Consider the following 24465-nt stretch of genomic DNA (forward strand, 5'->3'; position numbering starts at 1 on the left):
TGCTGTGTTCATCCAGCTCTACACCTTGTTATCTCAGATTCTCCAGCATCAGCCGTTAGTACTATCTCTATACAGTAACAGACTTGTTTAATTAATAGTAATTTAGTTCTGTCACATTTTGGAGATTTTTATGCATATTTTTAGTCTGTTATCAGTGCTTATCATTGAAACAGAGACATTCAGAAAATAAATTATGATGTACGTCACACGGGAAAAGTCACAAATTTTAAAATTAACTGCAATTCTTTGTCACTGAATTTAAAATGAATAGTTGGATGAGTCTCTCAAAAGAGACTGCAGAGGTGACCCAATGTGTAAAAATAATGTTTGATGCAGCTGCTAGTAATAATTACTGATATTCAACAAGCCAAGTAGTTGTTTTTACAAAATATGGATGTTGATAAAAGCAAAGATTGAGACATTTATGAGGGAAGATGGAATTCATATAAACCAGAGCATTTTCCATTGTTAATAACTCAATAAGCAGTCTTTAGTGTCAAACTGATCTAGATATTTCCTTTTGATATTACTGGAACATTGATGAAGAAATAGAAATGTTACATTACAGAAGTGTTTGCTCTTTCTAAATTAAAAAAAATTGTCATGATGAGACAGAGTGATTTCAACATAAGAAACTGGAAAAGGACTTGTCTCCTTCAGCATACTTTGCCATTTCGCTAATCCTTTTATGTCAGCTGCATTTGAACAATCCCCATATCTTCTATTTTGCACTAACCCCAATCTCTGAGTTCCCTTAGTATCCAAAATCTATTGATTTCTGCCTTGGATAAATCAATGACTAAACATGCATAGCTCTGTGCAGTGAAGAACACTTAAGGTTCGTAACTTCTTGTATAAAGAAATTTGTCCTCATCTCAAACCTAAATAGATGATTCTGGGGCGTTTGACTCCCCAATCAAGGGAACAGGGCAGAATTTTGCTTTTTGAAGTTTCCTTGGACGAACCTTTGGTTTCAGGGGTTACTTTTTCATTCTCGCTTGGTGGTGCAGTTGAGCAGTCATGTTACTGTCTGTGTTTGTGTCATGTATAGTGTATTCTTACAAGCAGAATTAGAAGAACTCATCTTATTTCCTCAATAAATATCAACTCCAAACATAAAGAACGCAACATAAAGAAATTGTTTATTTTCTAGGTACAACAATATTTAAATTGGCTCAAAACAACAGGCATAAGTTAGTGAAAGTTTCAAAGAACAACTATCTGACATATACTTATGTATACAAAATGTTTTCACCCTAAATGCACCTTCCATGGATGAATGAGGTCACAGCTGATGCATTTCCATTGTATATTCACAAATTCAGAATGTTTTAATGAGATAGTGACAGTCCTTTTAACTGCATCACAAATCTCAACCTTGGATTTAATTTTAACAATGTCATTACAATAGCAATCACTCAGACTTGCCCATAGAGTAGGTCCTAAATATGCACATCCTTTAGGAAGAGCTACTGTATTCATATACAAGTCATTCATTAGGTCAGTGATTTCAGGTTTTCTTAGCTCCTCATCAGCTGAGCATTCATTTGTTCATGGGTTGTAACTCTTCTCTTTCCTTTGCACCCTTCCTGACTCACTTCTTTGCAGCCCTCTGTCGCCCAACCACCACCCTTTTGCAACCCTTCCATTCCCAAATTCCCCTGGTCCTCATGTGGTCATGCAGTTTCTTCCCCTCTCCACTCCCTCCCCTCCAGCCTACTTGTGGCCCCCATTTCTCCCCAAGCTCCTTGTACATGCATACACACTACACGCACCACTCTTATGGACCAGCCCAAACCCCCTCAAAATATATCAGGGACAAAGCTTAGACCTTAACTGTTACCCCATTTAAAGGCAGAGGTAAGGTGCTGCATTCCAGATGTAATTTGATTGATCAAACTATTAGGCTTTAGACTGAACACAATTCATTCTTACCACAGTGAAAATACAAATAAAAAAGAGGAATTGGCATAACTTTAACTCTATCGAAATACTTAACAAAATAATATATATTTTAACTACTACAGGTCAACTGTTCCAATATTAGCAGCACCCCATACACACACACTTGGCTAAGGTAAATTCAACAAAACGGATTTCCTTCACTTGCGATCTTTTCCAGTCCAGGAGAAAGAGAAAGATGAAAGAATGAATCTAGTAGCCGGGAGAGGACTCGAGCTTTTTGCAGTAACAGAGAAGGAGCTGTATCTAGCAGCTTCAACTTTAAATACTCTGACTTCAGCAACTGAAAGAAAAACTAAAATTCTCTGTCTGTTTGAGGCTGACTCCACCCATTCATGCTTCTTTTGTCTAATTTTTTTTAAAAGTCTAAAGCTATTTATTCTGCTTTTCATGGATCAGATACCTCAGCACCAGGTTTACAGCATTTCTCTTCAAGAAAAACAGGACACAACAGATCCCTCTTAAAAGCACATTTCATCACACCACATACACCTGCCCCAGGAGACCTTGTAGTAATCCCCCTCTCCCCTTCTGGCAATCCATCTTTGCCCTGCCTCCCCTGCACCCAGCCAGCTGATGCTACCCCTTCCTGGATATAGCTCTCAAAGATAGCTTCCATCTCTTCATCTTAACCTGAGATAACAAGGTGTAGAGCTGGATGAACACAGCAGGCCAAGCAGCATCAGAGGAGCAGGAAGGCTGATGTTTCGGGCCTAGACCCTTCTTCAGAAAAAAACGTCAGCCTTCCTGCTCCTCTGATGCTGCTTGGCCTGCTGTGTTCATCCAGCTCTACACCTTGTTATCTCAGATTCTCCATCATCTGCAGTTCCTACTATCTCTTCATCTTAACCTGCCTGCTGCTCTTGCAATCATTGTTTTTTTTTCTTTCTCTCTAATTTGTTCCTGATAGGTTTACAAAACGCAGGAGAGTACTAGCATGTCATTGGAGGAACAACTCCATAGCTTTTCCATTCATTCTATTTATGGGGCAACTTTCCCCTTAGTTCAGGATATCAGGATATAGATTCGTTTTGGCTGGTTTTGAGAAATAATATGGAAAGACGTCACTACTCTACAGGCCCCCCTAGCAGTGACTACAATGTGTGATGAAGTGGACCAGCAGAAGTATTGGGTGGTAGTGATAAAGGGATGCCAGTAACCAAGGATAACTTTTAAACTACTGTTTGATGAGGTGCTGCATTAAAGGTTATTACATAAAACAAAAGTTTGATATCAGAGGTAACATAGTTACATGAATAGAGGATTTGCTGGCAGGCAGGAAACAATGTATAAATCTGTCTTTATCTGCTTGGCAAATGTGACTGTTGCAGTCCTGCATAGGTCTGTGCTAGGACTTCCAACTTTTTACAATTTACATCAATAACTTAGATGAGGGAGCAAATGCATGGTAGCTAAATTTGCAGATGACACAAAGAACAGGTTCCTACCTTGTATGTTGTGAAGAAAACGACAAGGAGATTGCAGATCAATATAAATAGGTTGAGTAAATCAGGCAGATAGAATTTGATGTTGGGAAGTGTAATGTTCACTTTGAATGGAGAAGGACTGCAGAATTCTGAATTGCAGGGAATTTAGGTATTCTAATTCATGAGTCACAAGAAGTTAGTATGCAAACACATAGTCAAGTTATTAGTCAAGAAGGCTAACTGAATGCCATTCTTTATTTTGAGAGGAATTGAGTGTAAAAGTAATGATGCTATGTTTCAGTTATGGTGAGATTCCACCTTGATTACTGTATGCAGTTTTGATCTCATTTAAGGAGGGATTTATATGCGTAAGAAGTGGCTTACAATGTTGATAGTTGGAGTGGGTATACTATCTTATGTTGATAGTCTGGATTGTGGCAAGCTGGGTGTGGAAAGGGTGTTTCTTCTTGTGGACATCCAGAACAAGGGGGCAATGTTTTAAAATTAGAGGTCACTCTTTTAGGTAGAGATTTCTTCTCAGAGTTGAGAGACTTTGGAACACTCTACTTCAGAGGGCAGGGTCTTCAAATATTTTTGAGGCAGAGAAAGAGATTCTTGTTGGGTGATTTGGCATACCACAGTAACTCTTACCAATTTTTATAGATGCACCACAGAAAGCATCCTGTCTGGATGCATGACAGCTTGGCATGGCAACTGATCTGCATAAGACTGCAAGAAATTAGAGCCCAGTCCATCACAAAAACCAGCCTTCTTTCCATTGAGTCCGTCTGTACTTCTGCTGTCTTGGGAATGCAACCAACCTCCCAACCCCCAGTTATACTCTCTTCCACCCTCTTCCATTGGGCAGAAGATACAAAAGTTTGAAAACGCATGTCAACAGCTTCTTCCCCTCTGTTATCAGACTTATGAACAGGCTTCTGATATGTTAGAGTTGATCTTTCTCTGTACCTGTAACACTATATTCTGCATTCTGTTCTATTACCCTGATGTACTTACGTAAGGTCTGATTTGTCTGGTTAGCACGCTAAACAGTACTTTTCACTGTATCTCAGCATGTATGACAACAATAAATCAAATCAAGAGGATCAAAGGTTATCGGGGTAGAAAGGATTGTGGAATTCGAAAGACAAACACATCAGCTATCCTTAAGGGGCTGACAGGCCTACTTCTCCTAATTTGTAGATTTATACATGTGCTTTCTCAATGGTTGCTCCTTTGATTAAATCTTCCCAGGCAACTTGGGGATTTCGGGAGTAAATTAGCCTATGGCTTACTTGTACTTTTAGCTTTGCAGAGGAAGCAGTCAGTATCTATTCTGTTAAACTCATGATCAATTTTCCATGCTCCATTGTGATGAGTTCTCATTTTCCAAGCTATGGGGAACATTTGGATCCAGTCATAGAGCTGTATCATAGAACTTATAAAATTGAAACAGGACTAGACAGGGTAGATGCAGATGTTCCCAATGGTAGGTGTGTCCAGAACCGGGGTTACAGTCAGTGGATTCAGGATAGATCGTTTAGAACAGAGATGAGAAGACATTTCTTCACCCAAAGAGTGGTGCCTCTGTGGAATTCATTACCACAGGAAGTAGTTCATTCCAAAACATTGATTGAATTCAAGAGTTGGCTAGATATAGCACTTAGGGCGATCGGGATTGGAGGTTATGGGGAGAAAGCAAGATTAGGGTATTGTGTTGGACGATCAGCCATGATCGCCATGAATGGATGGAGCAGGCTCGAAGGGCTAAATGGCCTCTTCCTGCTCCTATCTTCTATATTTCTATGTTTCCATTTCCTCCTGCTAGATGAAGCAAAATTATGAATTCCTTCGTAAATAGATTTTATGATTTTACTACAATTGGTGAATTGGAGGTGTTCTCCTCATTTCCACAGCACAGTTAGGACAGTGCAATTTTGTACTAAAAATTAGTGCATTTTGCACTTTCATAATGTATAAATTCCAATTAGTTAGGAAGATCTAATGTAGTTGATAATTGATGGCAGGATTGCTAATCTTATACCAATGTTATAAATCTCAATGAGACCAATTCCACATTGGCCCAGATTTTTCAACGGCCAACTAATCATTTATGAAGCACACTTGTGAGTTGCAGATGGGGATCCTGCAGAATCCCCAACATAGAGCCTAAAGGAATTGCCTAAAAACTTGTAGATTTACCTGGACAATTCCCACACCATTGGAATCCTCTGAAAGTGTCCATTTAAGTTGGAGAATTTGAGGGCCTCATTGAAATTAAGTAAATAGTTACTCAGGAAACAGACTATTAAATAACTCGTCTAACCTCTATTGAACTGATATCACAGCCCCCAGCCACAGTTCCCCCGAACCTGACTTACATCCCACTATCTTCCTTCACCTCCAGGACTGAACACGCTGGCAACATTGAAACCAAATTGCCATCTTAGTAGCTTTGTTTCTACAAGCAGTACCTCATTACAGATTGAAATCTGATTTTCATTTCTCATTGTGTTCTGTTCTATGCGCAATTAAAATGTGAAAATAAAGTTTTGTGAATATATTTTCCTTTAGGAATAATATAAATGTATGTGTAAAGCATGGGGAGTCGCTTTATGCACACCACTAAAGATTATTAATGAGTGAAATAAAAAGGACTTGAGCGTATCAACTTTTCAACGTCACAGAATGTCTCAAAGCACTTTAAGTCAATTGAGATGTAGAGTCACAGGGGCTACTGCACGGACAAAGCCACTTCGGCCAATCAAGTTTGCACTGGTCAAACACAATTACCTAATTATTCTGATCCTATTTGCCAGCACTTGGCCCATAGTCTTGTATTCCTTGAATTGTAAGTGTATATCTGAATACTTCGAAAATGTTATAAGGATTTCTGCATCTACCACCCTTAAAAGCAGTGAGTTACAGACTTCCTCCACCCTCTAGGTAAAAAAGATTTTCCTCACATTCACTTTAAACCTCCTGCCCCTTGCCTTATAGCTATGCCCTTGGTTATCGATACCTCCACCAAGATGAAACATTTTTTCCTGTGTGCCCTGTCTATGCCCCTCATAATTTTATACATCTCAATCATGGCCTGTCCAAGTCTCCTCTGCTCCAAGGAAAACGACCCTAGTCTATCCAATCTCATAACTAAAACCCTCCAGCCCAGTCAATATCCTGGTAAATCTCCTCTGTGCACACTCCATTAATCATGTCCTGTCATAATGTGGCTACCTGAACTGCACACAATACTCTAGCAGTGGCTTAACCAATGTTTTATACAGTTCCAGTGTAGTACAAAACATTGCTTAGCAGATAATTATAACGTTGCAAGTGGATCAATAGGTCTAAACCTGTTAAATTATTTAACTGAAAAAGAACTATTTCTGTTGCAATGTAGGCACAGCATTCGTTTCACTGAAAAGCACAGAAGTAATCAAGTCCAGAGATACCTAACTGGACAAGGATTTGGACGTTCGCATAGTTATCCACTTCAGCATAATTCACACAATTGGAGAATTTCTATTTTTTTTTGTATTTGGTATTCACAGACAATATGTATTCAACATCAAGAACAAGAGAATGACGCTGACATAAAAACAGAAAATGCTGGTGAAACTCAGCAATTTTGAAAATACCTATAGAGAGAAACAGGGTTAGCATTTTAATTCCTTTTCGGAACTGAAGGGAACTGGAAAATGGAGAATGGCATTGGTAATTTGACCGGGAGAAAGGAAAGGCTTTTTTTTTGCCACTCAGCACTGCTAACACTGTGAATTCCCTTCTTTGACAGTCTCCCTGCATCAGACCGCCTCTCCAAGATGACTGTTTTGATGTACTAATGAAGCTGCTCGGAAATAGGAACATAGGACACTTAGACATACCATTGTAGCACTTGTTTTCAATGAGAATTGGGAAGGAAACTCTGCTGGTTGAAATCACGCAGTGCAAAAAGCAAAATGGTTCTGGTTGTTGGATGTTAAAGAACAAAGAATAAAGAAAATTACAGCACAGGAATAGGCCCTTCGGCCTTCCAAGCCTGCGCTGATCCAGATCCTCCATCTAAACCTGTCACCTATTTTCCAAGGATCTGTATCCCTCTGCTCCCTGCCCATTCGTGTATCTGTCTAGATACATCTTAAATGACGCTATAGTGCCCGCCTCTACCACCTCCGCCGGCAATGCGTTCCAGGCACCCACCACCCTCTGCGTAAAGAACTTACCACACATATCTCCCTTAAACTTTTCCCCTCTCACCTTGAAATCATAACCCCTAGTAATTGAGTCCCCCACTCTAGGGAAAAAGCTTCTTGCTATCCACCCTGTCTATACCTCTCATGATTTTGTAGACCCTCAATCAGGTCCCCCCTCAACCTCCGTCTTTCTAATGTAAATAATCCTAATCTACCCAACCTCTCTTCATAGCTAGAGCCCTCCGTACCAGGCAACATCCTGGTGAACCTCCTCTGCACCCTCTCCAAAGCGTCCACATCCTTTTGGTAATCATTTCAGTCTCATGCCATCACTTTAGGAGTTCCTCAGAATAGTTTCCTTCGCTCAAACATTTTCAGCAGCTTCATCAGTGACCTATCTTCCATTATAAAGTCAGAGATGGAAATGGTCGCTGATGATTGCAGTGCTCAGTGTTATTCGTGCTCTTCAGATACTGAAATAGTTTGTGATGTGCACCAAGACCTATACAACATTCGGGGTTGGACTAGTGACAACTACCCGGTGTTGACTACCTCTCAATGATTTTCAATGGCATTGCCACTGCTGCATCCCTGTCATCAACATTTTGGGGTTTGCTAGGGACCTGAGCCTGAACTAGACCAGCTATATAAATTCTGTGGCTACATGAAACGGGTCAGAGGCTGGGAATTCTGTAACAAATAACTCACCTCTGGCTTCCCTAAGGCCTATCCACCATGTACTTACACTAGTCACAAATCTGGAATGTGATAGAATACTGTCCGTTTGCCTGAATGAGTACAACTCCAATAACATTCCAGAAGCTCCATTGAAAAGAAGCCCATGTCTTCAACCTCTTAAATATTAGTTGCCTCCAATTGCAATATACAATATGCAGATGTGCTGCAGTAACTTTCCACTGCTCCTTCGAGATCATCTTCCAGACCCACAACTTGGATCACCTTGGAGGACAAGGACAGCAAATGCATGGAAACACCATCTCCTAAAAGTTCTTCTCTAAGGGCATGCTATTTTGACATTGAACTTCATTACTGTTGGTTTGAAATTCTGGCTCCTCCTCAACAGCCCTTATGGGTGTACTTAAACCAGATACATTGCTCACCGCGTCTGTCTCGAGTTGAGTAGAAGATAGGCAGTAATATTAGCCTTGTCAGCAATATTCACATTACGTGAAAGGATATTTTTTAAAAATATTGATACAGTTGTGCTTTACTGCTTTATACAGCCCTAAGTTTTCTTTTGCCCCCTTCTTCCTTTGGAGATATGTTTTGGCTTCATTTAAACTTAAGGAAACTCGTGATTATGAGGGATTAAGAACTTCATGACCCAGTGCATCATTAAATAAACAGTATCTTACATCACTCCTTCTCATTCTACATTAGCTGGATTACTGTTAACTAGGGCTATGTTAAAATTAAGCTGAATGACTTGCTTCTGTTCTTAAATTCAATGTAACTTTGAGACTTACAGTTGACTTATATTATCACCCGTACTCACTTGCATGAGTACAGAGAAACGTTTACAAACTGCCACTTACAGTGCCATCTGAGGTACAAATGTACCTAGGCACAGAATCTTAGTACAAGGCAGAAAAATAAAGAAAGCAAGTTACGTTAAACGTTACAGTCCTTGTTACTAAAGCGTAGAAAAACAAAGAAACACAGTTAAAAGTTCAACATCTCAGTGCCTGGCCATGCTGGGCTCGCATTCCTCACAAGGGCTTGACCTCGTCCTCACTGCCACTCCTGCCGCAGGTCCCCGGGGCTGCCTACTCTCGCTCTCACCGCCAGCCACCTGGGGCTGCCTGCTCTCGCTCTCATTGCCTCGGGCTGCCTGCTTCTGCTTTCGCCACAGGCTCCCGGTACTGTCTGCTTCTGCTTTCGCCACAGGCTCCCGGTGCTGTCTGCTCCCGCTTTTGCCATCTCCGCCCAGGACTCACTGCCTGCGCAATGCTCAAGGGCTGCTTTCCCACATGCTGCTACAGGGCTCTTGTCCGCACTGCTTTTGGGCCCGCTGCTCATGGTGTTCCAGGGCTCGCAGCCCACGCACTGTTCCAGAGCTTGCTGCTCTAGGGATTTACTGCTAGTGCCTGCCACTGCAGTATTTGCCTCCAGTGCTGAGGGGACAGAAGAAAAAAAGAGAAAAAATGGAGGAAAAAGCGCAGGCGGAGCAGAGGAGCTCCGTCAGGAGTGTCCTACTCTGCCACCATTCTCCAAAACTTCATAAACATATATGCTGCAGTGTTTGAGTCCAGCATTAACTTGTTTCAAACTTGCATATCAGCAGATTTTGCAACAAATTTGTAAACTAATCTCTGATCTTGGGGGGATGAAAAGAACAAATTGGCACTGAAACTGTTTTAGATTAGTGCATAATTAACTCCCTAAATTCCAAAAGGCATTCGATGCTGTGCCAACCGAAAGACCTCTCAGGAAAGTTGAGCTCATAGAATAATAGGACAGTAGCAATGTGGATTTTAAAAAAAAGGCTGAGGAATAGTAATAGGTAAAAATGGTTAATGAGTCATTTTTCATTTGAAGATCTTTTGTAGTGGAGTTCCCAAGGATCAGGGTTAGGACCCTTTATCTAGATCTGGGTGTGCAAGGACAGCTTCAAAGTTTGCAGATGATTAACAAAAAAGCTTGGGAGCATTTTAAGCTGTGAGGAGGACAGTGTAGAAGTTAAAATGTCATAGATAAGTTTGTAGATTGGGTGAATAGATGACAGATGAAGTTCAATGTGAAGCAGTGCAAAGTGATACTTTTTGATACAAAGCACGTGGAAAGACAGTATCAAGTAAAGGATATTATTCTAAAGGGTGTGCGGCAGCAGAGAGACCAGGATGTATATTTGCATAAATTTGGCAACAGGTAGAGAGAGCAATTAACAAATCATACAGTATTTTGGGCTTCATAAACAGTGGCATAGCTTACAAGAGCAGGAGGTAATGCTGAAGCTATCGAAGATATTAATTAGATCTCAACTGGAGTGTTGTGTCCAATTGTGCCAGTATAGGAAGGATGTGAAAACATTGGAGTGCGTGCAGAAGACACTTGCAAGAATGGTTTCAGAGATGAGAAACTTCAGTAATGAGAACAGGTTAAAGAAATTGGCACTGTTTCGCCTGGAGAGAAGAAAGCTAAGAGGAGAGACCTGATAAGGATCTGGACAGAGTAGATCGCTAGAAAATGTTTCCACTCAAGAGAATCAAGGAACAGAGTGTGCATATGTACTGTTTTGCAAAAGAAAGCAAATGTAAAATGAGAAAATCTCTAGGGTCTGGAGTTCGCTGTCTGCAGATGCTGTGAAGACAGATTCAGTTAAGGTATTCAAGAGGACATTAAATGATTGCTTCTATTTAAGTAATGTGTAGGGTTATGGAGAAGAGGCAGGAGATTGGCTGTCTGACCGTTTTGGCTCAGTGCCAATGCAGACTTGATGGGTCAAATGGCCTCTTACGCTATAACTATTCTACAAACTCTCAACATTGCTTCTCAGGAAGAGCACTGACAGCTGGAGACCAAAAATGATTGTGTTCTACAGCTGAGGATTTGAGGATATCAAATCTTTAACATAAATTAAAGAAGATAATAACTTCTAACAATTAATTTATCAAATGTGGCTCGCTGGTTAAGGTCAGCCTTCGTTGCCTATCTCTAATTGCCCTAGAACTGAATGGCTTGCTAGGCATTGTAGGGAGTAGGTCAGAGTCAGCCACACCTTTGTGGATCTGGAGTCACATGTAACACAGACCAGGTAAGGGTCACGGATTCCCTTCTGTAAAGGATGGTGAACCGAATTGATTTTTATAACAATAGATAATAGAAAAATGGTTGCAATTAGTGCAACTAGTTTTCAATTCCAGTTCATTTTTATTTAATTTGCTTCCACCAGTTTCTGTGAAAGGATTTGAAAAGTGTTCTGTGGACCTAAGCCTGGGCCTCTGGATTGACATTAAGCCTGCACTATCATGCTCCCAACCATGTATTAGCTACAAAATGGTCTACAAAATTATTTGTGTCATAAGATTTAACACTAAGTGTTGTTATGCAGACAGAGAGTTTGCTGTAAATTTCATTGCATTTGGTTTCGTGGCCCGCCCACTGAATTTCCCAGAGTATTCCCAGAGTATTTCCTAATATGACTTAGACACATTCAATACATTTTGTTGGTTTACAGTTCAATTTTATGTCAATTGGCAGTCTTAATCTTGAAACATCCAAAATGTGAGTTGGGCATAGAGGGTTTTGGGGATAAGGTAGAGGATGGAGAATGGGAGAAAAGTGAGTCTGGTTTCAAAATAGAAATGTGACATTACTATATAAGGGAAGGTGAAATATTTAGTGCAAATTGAACAAGGAAATTCAAATGCTCTCATTAAGTGATCATGTTCTTGTACCCCAGTGTGCTGTGTCATTTGAGGTCACTTATGTTGGAAGGCTGTTTTCAAATCCAGTAAATGGACCTCTTTCAAAATTGGTTTGACTTGCATCAAGAGCGGTGCAATATGTATACTGTGCTGTTTACAATGTATATCATTGACAAAATGAGTTCATTATTCCTTCAGATCCTGTACGCTATGTACGTAGTGTTAACTTTTGATTTATGAGAATCTGGATATGGTTATGGAAGTAATGGTTGCAATGAGGATTTAGTAAGAATGGTTGGAGGCTGGGTGCATTGTAACAACAATTGCTCCAATGTATTTATTAAAAGCATTAATAAATCTAGAGATTAAAATGATATAGCAGGTTAATTTTTTTAATTTGTTTTATTATGAATAAAATTTATTTTACTAACTTTGAACTTTTTTATTGATTAGATGTTGATGAGTGCGCTACTGTTCCTGGTATATGCCATGGAGGTGAATGCTCCAACACAATTGGAAGTTATTTTTGCAAGTGTCAACATGGTTACCTACCTACTGGAGATGGTTCAAGATGCATTGGTGAGTGATGTGGAACTAAATGGAAAATGTAGCCAGATGAAGAGAATTAAATGTCATTTTGCAATTTTTGTGCTCAGGTATTTATTAATTGGATTACCCAGTAATTCAGATAAAAATTGATGAATCCTATTAATTAGTCTATCCAGTTTTGGAAAAGGTCTCTTTTTTTAAGGAAGGGAAACCAAAAGCTTGAAATATAGTACATGACTGAAATTGAAAAGAATTTGAGAGAAGTCAAAACTGTTGAGATTATGCCATGGGGTAGGTTAATGTAATTGGCAGAGAAAGAACTTTCAAACTACTTCATTAATGGTTCATGCTGTAATTTCAGGACAAAGATAAATTTATAAAGTAGTCATTAAACAGCGCTGAGTTTGGATTTTAAATAACCGTATTGATAACATAGAAAAGAAGGGGTTAGGTCAGATTTCTACTTCTTTTAACTCAGAAAATTACTAACTGTCCAATTTTTATGGTGCATTTGCATGGTTGAGTTCAGCAAACATATTCACCTTGGTCTTCGGAGATGCTGACCCAATTGCAGTAAAATGACTTTGGCCTCCACCCCGCTAAGGCAGGATGAAGGATCCAAAGAGGGACCATTCTAGCAACTCTCCTGTGGAGGGTCAAGTCTTCTCCGTACCACCTTGTGCTTTAGAACAGTGGCCTTCCTCTCTTTCTGGACATGGTGTGCAATCTTCTTTTCACCAGTGGCCTCGTGTTCCACACAGAAGGCTGGTCTTAGTGAAAAGCTGTTATTGTTATGAGCACAAGCTAGATCTCTGGGATAGTTGCATAATTTTTGATCCCATCCATGGGAGCAGGCCCAATGACATGCACTAGCACAATTGCAGATTTGACAGCACACATGATCTCAACTGCAGAACAATTCTTGGGTTCGGAGTTTTTGTGTCATGCCTTCCTTCCACACTTGTGTTTTCCATTTCATTTTTAGATGTGGTTGCTTTGGCTGCCAGAGTTAATAGCCCTTGCAGAGTTTTGAATGGAGGATTGAGGGAAGTGGGACAGTGCCATTTATATTGGTTTTGGAAGCCTGGGAGGCATGGCCACTTTTTCTCGTATGCCCTACTTTTTTCCAAGCATGGCTCCACATGCTGTCAGATATTCAGCAGTTGTGGTATGGGCTACTCACCGTGTGCACTCCTCCCAAGCCACTTTGAAAAATACTTGTCACTGGAAGGACTACATGTGCCAGAGATTTCCCTCAGTACTATCTTGACCTCACTTCCCTCAACTGTTGAAGATGGGGCAGAAAGAGAGGATTGACAAAAAAATTGTTGAAGGACCCGTAGTGTTCAGCTGAAGTGCACCTTGCAGGTATTACATACCGATGCTGTCATGAGTTGGTGATGAAGGGAATGAACGTTGAAGGCGATAGAAAGGATTTCAGTCAAGAGGGCTGATTTATCATGGATATTGCAACTTTGACAATGAGTGAGTGTTGTTGAAACTGCATCCATCTAGGCAAGTGGAGAGTATTGCATCATACTCATGACTTGAAAAATGTATTCATTGGATATGGGAATTGCTGGCTAGGCCAGTATTTATTGCCCATCTGTAATTGCACTGAGGTAATTGGTTATAAGCTGTCTCCTTGAACTGCTGCAGTCCTCGAGGTAAAGGAACACAGTGCCCATAGGAAGTGGGTTTGATGAATTTGACCCATAACAATCAAATTGTTATAATAGTGATACAGTTCCAAGTCAGGATAGAGCATGGCTTGGAAGAGAACCTGCAAGTGGTGGCAACCATTGTTCTCCAAGGTGGTAGAGGTTATGGATTTGGAAGATGCTTTCAAAGTGTCTTAGCGAGTCACTACTGTGCAAACTGACACCACTGTGCTTTGGGTGGTGGAGGAAGTGAATGTTGAGGTGGCAGATGGAGTGCTGTCAGGCAGGCTGATTTGACCTGAATTCTGCCATGATTCTTGAATATCCTTGGAGTTGTACCCATCCAGACAGGTAGACCCTCTAGCTTATGTCTTGTTGATGGTAAACAGGCACTGGAGAGACAGAAGATGAATTACCCACCATAGAATTCCTCGACGCTGGTGTACTGTTGTAACCCAGTATTTTTCTACTTCCCTGATGCACTTTGTATGATATGATCTGCCTATATTGTGCACAAAACAACACAATTCACTGTATCTCAGTACATGTGACTAATCAAACCAATATCCAGACTTACACAGAGCATAGGAACAGGCCCCTCCGCCCACCATATGTGTGCCAAACATGATACCATTCTATACAAATTCCATCTGTCTGCACATGATCTGTATTTCTCTATCCTGGCCAGTTCATGTCTGTCTAAATGCTTCTTAAACATTGCTATTCTATCTGCTTCCATCACCTCCTGTGGCAGCACATTCCAGGCATCTACCACGTTCTGCATGAAAAACTTGCCTCACACATCTCCTTTAAACTTTCCTCCTCTTACTTTAAATTTTAACCCCTTAGTATTTGACGTTTCCACCCTCGGGATTAAAAAAACCTCTAACATTCACCTTATCCATGCCTCTCATAATTTTACATACTGCCAGGTTGCCCCTCAGGCTTTGACACATGAGTGAAAACAAACTGTTCGACCCTTGAGCCTGTTCCACCATCCAGTAGGATCATGGCTGAACTGAAATTCCTACCTTTTCCCAATAATACTTGATTCTCCTACTGATTGAGAATCTATACTGGAGCAAATTACTGCAGATGTTGGAATCTATACTGAAAACAACAAATGCTGGAGGTCTACCTTCTACAGCCTTCTGGACTTAAAATTGAGTTCAACACCTTTAAATTGTGAACTGCTATTTCTTCCCTTTCTTTTAGCTTTACATTCTCTGTCACCATGTCCTCTCACCCCTCCTCCCACCCCGTTGGGACTGTCTGCTCTTTCAAGTCTGGCTGGAGACACACCATTGTTCTGTCATTCTCACATTCCGATCACTTAATCTGAACTATCAACATCTTTTCTCCACCAGCGGTCTACACCCACAACTAAAGCAGAAATGCTGCCTCCTCTACACTTCACTTCAGCTCTGATGAAGGCTCATCTAGACTCAAAATGTTAGCTTGCTCTCCCTTCATGGATACTGTCTGACCCGCTGTGATCTCCAGCATTTGTTGTTTTCAAGCAGAAGTACTTGCTTGCAAAACAGAATAAGCAGCAAGTGATAGAGCTAAACGATCCTCTGAAGAAGGATCACTGGACCTGAAATATTAACTGCTTTCTGTCCACAGATGCTGCCAGACCTGCTGAGTTTTTCTAGCAATTTCTTTTTTTTTTTGTTTCCTGCTCAGCAATTACCTGCTCAGTGACACCCAGTTTGGGTTCCACCAGGGCCATTCAGCTCCTGACCTCATTGCAGCCTTAGTTCAAACATGGACAAAGGAACTGAATTCGTGAGGTCAGGTGAGAGTGATATTCGGCCTAGTGTTGCACCAAGGAGCCCTAGCAAAACTGGAATCAGTGGGTATCAAGGGTAAAACTCTCTGCTGGTTGGACCCATACCTGGCACATAGGAAGCTGGTTATGATTGCTGGAGGTTAGTCATCTCAGCTTCAGATCATCTCTGCACAACTTCCTAAGTGTGGTGTCCCAGGCCCGACTATCTTCAGTTGATTCATCAATAACTTTCTCTCTATCATAAGGTCAGAAATGGGGATGTTCACTGATGATTGCCTAATGTTTAGCACCGCGACTCCTTAGATACTGAAGTAGTCCGTTTTAAGTGCAACATGATCTGAACAATATCCACAGTAGGTCTGATGAGTGGCTAGTAACATTTGTGACACACAAATGTCTGGCAATGACCATCCCCAGTAACAGATGTCCTCTTGATATTCAGTGGTATTACCATCACTGTGTCCCCAACTGTCATTATCTTTGGGGTTATCATTGACCAGAAACTCAACTGAATTCACCACGCAGTGGCTACAAGAGCAGGTCAGAGGCATGGAACTTTGCAGTGTATACACACCTCCTGATTTCCCAAAACTTTTTACAAGGCACAAGCCAGGAGTGTGATAGAATACTCCTTACTTGCTTTGGATTTCTTAACAACATTTGAGTAGCCTGACGCCATCTAGGGCAAAGCAACCCACTTGATTGGCACCATATCTGCAAGCATCCACTCCCTCCACCACCAGATGCTCAGTAGCAGCAGTGTGTACTATCTGCAAGATGCATTGCAGAAATTCATCAAAGATCCTTAGACAGCACCTTCCAAACCCGTGGCCACTTCATCTAGAAGGACAAGGGCAGCAGATACATGGGAGCACTCACAGTCAAGTTCCCTCCAAGTCATTCACCATCCTGACTTGGAAATGTATCACCATTTCTTCACTGTCACTGGGTCAAAATTCTGGAATTCCTTCCCTAGGGGCTTTGTGAGTCAGCTACAGCATGTGGCCTGCAATGATTCAAGAATGCAGCTCACCACCATCTTGTCAAGATTAATTAGGGATGGGCAATAAAATGATAACAAGTCCGCAATGAATGAATTAAAAAAAGCTTCACATTTTTCCCACATTACACTACACTTGCCAACTTTTTCCCACTTACATAACCTATCAATATGTAAACTGTTTGTATCTTTCTAGCACTTGTCTTTTTTATGTCATTTGCAAATTTAGCTACATTACATTCTGTTCCTCCTAGTCATTAATACGTACTGTAAACAGTTGTGATCTCAGCACTGATCTCTGTGAAACACTACTGGTTACAGGTTGACAACCTGAAAGAGAATCCCTTAACCTCATTCGCAGTTTCCTGCCCATTAGCCAGTTTTCTATCGGTTTCAAATTATTCTTTGCCATATCTTGTTCTTGTGTTAGTAAGCTGTACCATGTAAGACCACAAGCTGAAGTATTCCACTGTAATCATGGCCACAGTGACTACTGCAAATCAACAGATGTCACGATTCCAAAGCTTGTACTTAAAGGATAAATTATTGAAGAGTGTATTTACCTTGAGAGCTGTCACAAAGTCGACCAGCTTTCTTTCGCCACATCCTTTTTCATTTTTAATAAATTGCTTTGATTGTGGGCAGGGGATATAGGAGAAATGATATTTATTACCCATCCTCTTTTGCTTCAAGAAGATGTTATTGGATCTTCTCTCTTTGTATCGCTGATGTGAATATGATTGAGGGGCTGCCTGAGTCCTGGCACTTCAGAAGAAACTCCAGGAGATTTCTGGATTAATGATGCAGGAGCTTATAAGGTAACTAGGTGTCAGTACTGTAGCCACCTGCAGAATAAAGACAAAAAAACTGCAGATGCTGGAATCCAAGGGAGACAAACAGGAGGCTGGAAGAACGCAGCAAGCCAGGCAGCGTCTGGAGGAAAGGAACAGTCAATGTTTCGGGTATTACCCTTACCGACCACTCTTGCTAATTATCTATAATGAGCACTGTATTTTCCACAAAGCCTTGCCAGCATCACCTGTGTCTGTGACCTAGTGTTGTTGGTGTTCTGATGACTTTCTAGCTCGCCTTTCATGCTGTAAAGCGATAATGCTGTTAAAGTAACCTTTGTGAGCTACTGGAGTATATCCTATAGCTTGTGCATACTGTAGGATTAGATATTGACCCTAGTGACATGATGCTGGACAAATGAAGTATGCTATACATGAGATAGTAGGAACTGCAGATGCTGGAGAATCTGAGATAACAAGGGGTAGAGCTGGATGAACACAGCAGGCCAAGCAGCATCAGAGGAGCAGGAAAGCTGACGTTTCGGGTCTAGACTCTTCTTCAGAAATGGGGGAGAGGAAGGGGATTCTGAAATAAATACGGAGAGAGGGGAAGCGGATGGATTATGGATAAAGGAGAAGATAGGTGGAGAGGAGACAGACAGGTCAAAGAGGCGGGGGTGGAGCCAGTAAAGGCGAGTGTAGGTGGGGAGTTAGGGGGAGATATGTCAGTCCTGGGAGGACGGACAGGTCAAGGGGGCGGGATGAGGCTGGTAGGTAGGAGATGGAGGTGGGGCTTGAGGTGGGAAGAGTGGATAGGTGGGAGGAAGAACAGGTTAGGGAGGCAGGGACAAGCCGGGCTGGTTTTGGGATGTGGTAGGGGGAGGGTAGATTTTGAAGCTTGTGAAGTCCACATTGTGGGTTCCCAATCGAAATATGAATTGCTGTTCCTGCAACCTTCGGGTGGCATCGTTGTGGCACTGCAGGAGGGCCAGGATGGACATGTCGTCTAAGGAGTGGGAGGGGGAGTTGAAATGGTTCGCGACTGGAAGGTGCAGTTGTTTGTTGCGAACCAAGCGTAGGTGTTCCACAAAGCGGTCCCCAAGCCTCCTCTTGGTTTCCCCGATGTAGAGGAGGCCACATCGGGAATAGCGGGTACAGTATACCACATTAGCAGGTGTGCAGGTGAACATCTGTTTGATGTGGAAGGTTTTCTTGGGGCCTGGGATGGCGGTGAGGTGGGAGGTGTAGGGGCAGGTGTAGCACTTCCTGTGGTTGCAGGGAAAAGTGCCGGGGGTGGTGGGGCTGGTGGGGAGTGTGGAGCGGACGAGGGAGTCACGGAGAGAGTGGTCCCTCTGGATAGCAGATAAGGGTGGGGAGGGAAAAATGTCTTTGGTAGTGGGGTCAGGTTGCAGATGGCAGAAGTGCCGGAGGAGGATGCGTTGGATCCAGAGATTGGTGGGGTGGTACGTGAGGACGAGGGGGATCCTGTTTTGGTTGTTATTGCGGGGAGCGGGTGTGAGGGATGAGTTGCGGGAAATGCGGGAGACGCGGTCGAGGGCGTTTTCGATCACTGTTGGGGGGAATTTGCTGTCCTTGAAAAACGAGGACATCTGGGATGTCCAGGAGTGGAATGCCTCATCCCGGGAGCAGATGCGGCAGAGGCAAAGGAATTGGGAATAGGGGATGGCATTCTTGCAGGAAGGTGGGTGGGAGGAGGTGTATTCTAGGTATACATGATGCTATACGTGATGTTGTCAAGCCTCAAATATGCTGTAGCCATGTAGATCAGTTTTATGTATTCAATCACACATTTGTTTGAACCTTGTAGAGTATGGAAAGTGCTCATGGAATTGAAGTGAAGCTATTGATTTGGTTATAATATTGACTGACTGAGAGAGACCTGGAGTGAGAGTTTTGGGATAGTGTGTAAATTGGCAAGATATAACTGTTGACATCCCTCAGTGATCACTCTTGGTGCCTTAACTATAAGACCATAGGAATTGGGAACAGCAGTAGGCCTATCATATCCACCATTTAATGAGATTGTGGTTCGTCTGATAATCCTCAGCTCCCGCTTCCTGCCTTTATCCCTTACTGATGAAATATTTATCTATCTCAACCTTGAATATACTTAATAACCCAGCTTTGATAGCCCTCTGTGATAAAGAAATATACAGATTCACTATCCTGTGGAAAAACAAAATTCTCCTCATTGTTACAGACCAGACCCCCTCAACGTAATTTAAGAAGATAGCCTAGACCTTAACTTTTTCTTATGTTAAAATCAAGTGTAAAGTGTCTACTCAAGATGCAATGCAACTGGTCAAACTACTTGACATTAAGCAAAACACAATTTATTTGAACACTGTAGTTAAAATACAACCAAAGAAATAGGAATTTAGAATAACAACTTTTTGGGAAAACAACAAAATAATAGATACAGTAACTATTGCTAATTAACTGTTCCAATATAGTAACATCACGTAAATACACCAGCTGGCAATAAAGGAAAATTCAGACACACATTCTCATGTGCAATTCTCCTATCCAGAAGGGAAAAAAAAACAAAAGAAAATTCAGAGAGAATAGCAGCCAGGAGACATTCACTGAAGCTTCCAACTCTGTTGACACCCTAACAGGTTCTGATGCTTCTCAGAAATCCTGATCTGCGAGAGCTGGCCGCACCCAATCAGGCTGCATTAAAAAACCCCCAAGACTTCCCAAGTTGTTTATTGAAGTGGTCTTCAGTAGACAGCTTTGCATCTCTGCCTTACAACCTTTCTTCAAACAGAAACAGAACAAAATAACCTCTTAAAGTGACAGAATCGTTACATCATCTCAGTCTTAAGTAGACAACTCCTTACTTTGAGATTATTTATTCTGGTCCTAGACTCCTACAAAGGAAAAAAAACCTCTCAGCATCTAACCTGTACAGGCACTTAAGTATCTTACATGTTTCAATAAGATGTGCTCTCATTCTTCTAAACGCAAGGGAATACAGGCCCAACCTACTCAACATCGCATCAAAAAAATCCCTCTAGACCTGGGATCAACCTCGTGAATTTTCTTGATCTGCCTCCAATGGCGTGTACAGGTATCTTCCCTTCAATGAGGGGACTAACACTGTTGACAGTATTCCAGTTTTGTCTGACAAGTGCATTGTACAGTCTTAGCAGAACTTCCCTATTTTTGTACATCGTTTTCTTTCTCTCTTTTATACTCTGCTCCCTTTGAGAGAAATGCCAACATTCCATTGCCTTCTCTATGACTGACTGAACTTGGATGCTAGCTTTTGTGATTCATGTACTAAGATCCCAAACAGCTTTCTGCAGTTTGTTCCCATTTAAATAATATTCACTTCTTCCTGCCAAAATGCATAACCTCACATTTACCCATACTAAATTCCATCCGCCAGTTTTTGCCAACTTATTTAATTTGTAACCTTGTTTGTATCCCTCTTGACTCCTTGTGTCCCTTCACTACTTGCCTTCCCACCTATTTTTGTGTCATCTGCAAATTTGACTCTGTACTCTACATCATTAATGTATATTTTAAATAATTGTTACTTTAGTATTGATCCATGAAGCACTCCACTAGTTACAGGTTGCCATCCTGAAAATGCTCCTTTATTCCCAATTCTCTGTCTTCTTTCAGTTAGATAATCCTCTGTTCATCTGATTCATCAACATTCTACATCATGGGCGCCTACCTTATGAATGAGCCTCATTATTAATGAGCCTCATTAAATGTCTTTTGAAAGCCTAAACACATTACATCTACTGCTTCCCCTTTATCTATTTTATATGTTAACTCCTGAATGAATTAGAACATAGAACTTCGCAGCAAAGAAACGGGCCTTATGGCTTACGATGTTGTGCTGAACATACCAAATTAAACTAATCCCTTCTGCCTGCACTTGTTCCATATGCTTTCACTCCTTGCATTTTCATGTGCTTTGTAGAAGTCTTTTAAGTGCACCTATCATGTCTGTCTCCACCACCACCCCTGGCAGTGCGTTCTGCACGCCTACCACTGTCTGTGTAAAAAAAAACCTGCCCTCACATCTCCTTTTAAGTTTCCCCCTTTCACCTTAAATGCATGTACCCTAGTTTTAGACATTTCAACTCTGGGGATAAGATTCTGACCATCAACGCTATCTATGCATCTCATAATTTTATAGATTTCTATCAAGTCTCCCCTTGGCATCCACTGCTTCAAAGAAAACAACCAGAGTTTTTATAGCCTCTCCTTATTAGCTAATACCTTCTAATCAAGGCAGCATCCTGGTAAACTTCTTCTGCACCCTCTCCAAAGCCTCCATATCCTTCTTAAAATGTGGTGACCAGAATTGAACGTAGTACTTTAAGTCTGGCCTAACCAAAGTCTAATAAAGCTGCAACTTGACGTCCTGACTCTTGTACTCAACCCCCTGACCAATAAAGGCAAGCATGCTGTACACCTTCTTTACCACACTATCTACTTGCAGGCCACTTTCAGGGAGCAATGGACTTGAATCCCAAGATCCCTCTGTGCATCAATTGTAATATATTTGTCGGTCTTGATTTCCCCTTCTTGAAACCGTGCTGACTGTACTTGAATCTATCACGTTTTTCTAAATGGTCCATTATTGCATTCCTTGTAATAGGCTCTAACATTTTCCCCACTGACGTGAAGCCAGTGTTAAGCTAACTGGCTTGTTTTTTTTTCGTCTTCTCCCTTTTTGAGAGTGTTACATTGGCAGTTTTTCAATCTTCTGCGACACTTCCAAAATTTAAGGATTCTTGGAAAATTACTACCTGTGCATCCACTGTTGCTGCAGCCACTTGCTTTAAAATCCTAGGTTGCAGGCAATCGGGTCCAGGGGCCTAATGGTCTTTAGCTCCATTACTTACCCTAGTACCTTTTCTCTAGTTTTTCTAAATAGTCCATCATTGCATTCCTTATAATAGACTCTAACATTTCCCTGCTGACGTGAAGCCAATGTTAAGCTAACTGAGGAGGGGTCACCGGACCCGAAACGTTAACTCTAATTTTTTTCTTCACAGATGCTGCCAGACCTGCTGAGTTTTTCCAGCAACTACTGTTTTTGTTCCTTTTCTGTAGTGATAGTTATTGTGTTTATTTCTTCCTCTCCTCCTCCACCCTTTAGCCCCTTGATTATTTAGTCTTTTGGAATGCTATCACTGCCCTTCACTGATCTAGAGAATTGAATACAAATGTATAGAAACCATGCTTCAGCAGTTCAAAACCCTGGTGTGATCACATCTGGAGTATTGTAAGCAGTTCTGGGAAGACTAAATTGGCTTCAGAAGGAGTGCAGCATAGATTTGTAAGACTGATATGCAGACTTCAATTTTTAAACTAGAAGTTGAGGTTAAATAAACTAGCAATGTATTCCCTGAGTTCAATGAGTTATGATTTGATCAAAGTTTTCCAGATATTAAAGAGAACAGAGAGGATCAATGGAGAGAAACTATTTCAGATGGTTGGAGAGCCAAATCTCACAGTGGTGAAATTAGGAAACACTACCATATACAACAGAAGATAGAAGTTTGAAGCTCTCCTCCGCACATTGCAATTGATGTGAGATTAATTGTTAATTTTAAATTGATTTTTTGTTAACAGCAACCTATCTACCATGTTCAACACAATAAAATGTCCTAAGGCACTTCAAAGGAGAAATATAAACTCAAATATGATATAACAAGCCACATAAGAAATATTAAGTCAGATCACCAAAGCCTTCGTCCAAGAGGTGGTTTTAAGGAATGTTTTAAAGAAGCGAAACAAAGAAGTGACTCGTATGGAGGGAATTCCAAAGCTGAAGGCATAGTTATCAATGGTGCATCAAATAATTAGGAACACTCAAAAAAAATAACAGAAGACAACTGTAGGTCCCTTACAGTTAGAATCAGGTGAATTCATAATGGACAACAAAGAGATGGCAGACCATTTGAACAACTACTTTGGATCTGTCTTCACTATAGAGGACACTAATAACGTTTTGGAAATGCTAGGGGACAGAGGGTCAAGTATGAAGGAGGAACTGAAATTGGGTTGGGGAAATTGACGGGATCAAAACCCGACAAGTCTTCAGGGCCTGATGCTCTGCATCCCAGATTACTTAAGGAAGTGGCCCTAGAAATAGTGGACGCATTGGTGATCATTTACCAGCATTCTGTAGACTCTGGAAAACTTCCAATGGAATGATGAGTAGCTAATGTAACCTGACTACTCTTTCTAAAATAAAAGGAGAGAGAGAGAAAACAGGGAATTAAAGGCCGGTTAGCCCGATATCAGTGGTGGGGAAAATGCTGGAGTCAGTTATTAAAGATGTAATAACTGAGCGTTTGGATAGCAGTGACAGGATCTGTCCAAGCCAGCATGGATTCACTAAAGGGAAATCATGCTTAACAATCCTTCTGGAATGTCTTAAGAATATGACCAGTAGATTAGGCAAGGGTGAATCAATGGATGTTGTGTATCTGGAAGTTCAAAAGGCTTTTGACAAGGTCCCACACAAGAGGTTAGTAAGCAAAATTAAAGCTCATGGTATCGGAGGTAATATATTGACATGGATAAAGAACTGGTTGGACAGACAGGAAGCAAAGGATTGGAATAAATGTGTCCTTTTCAGGGTGACACGCAGTGACGAGTGGGGTACTGCAGGGTTCAGTGCTGGGACCCCAGCTGCTCACA

General features: G+C 41.3%; 1 protein-coding gene across 1 annotated transcript in view; it reads left to right on the forward strand.

Annotated features, from left to right (window-relative positions):
• LOC109916808 (fibrillin-1-like) overlaps positions 1–24465 on the forward strand; it is a 589008-nt gene that overhangs the window by 181110 nt on the left and 383433 nt on the right. Inside the window, exons 8-9 of the mRNA XM_048617021.1 lie at positions 12427–12552; positions 17672–17707. Of these exons, the coding sequence (XP_048472978.1) occupies positions 12427–12552; positions 17672–17707 (162 nt within the window). The remainder of the gene's footprint in view (positions 1–12426; positions 12553–17671; positions 17708–24465) is intronic.

This window comes from Rhincodon typus, chromosome 36 (genome assembly GCF_021869965.1).
Source record: "Rhincodon typus isolate 14 chromosome 36, sRhiTyp1.1, whole genome shotgun sequence".
Taxonomy (NCBI): domain Eukaryota; kingdom Metazoa; phylum Chordata; class Chondrichthyes; order Orectolobiformes; family Rhincodontidae; genus Rhincodon; species Rhincodon typus.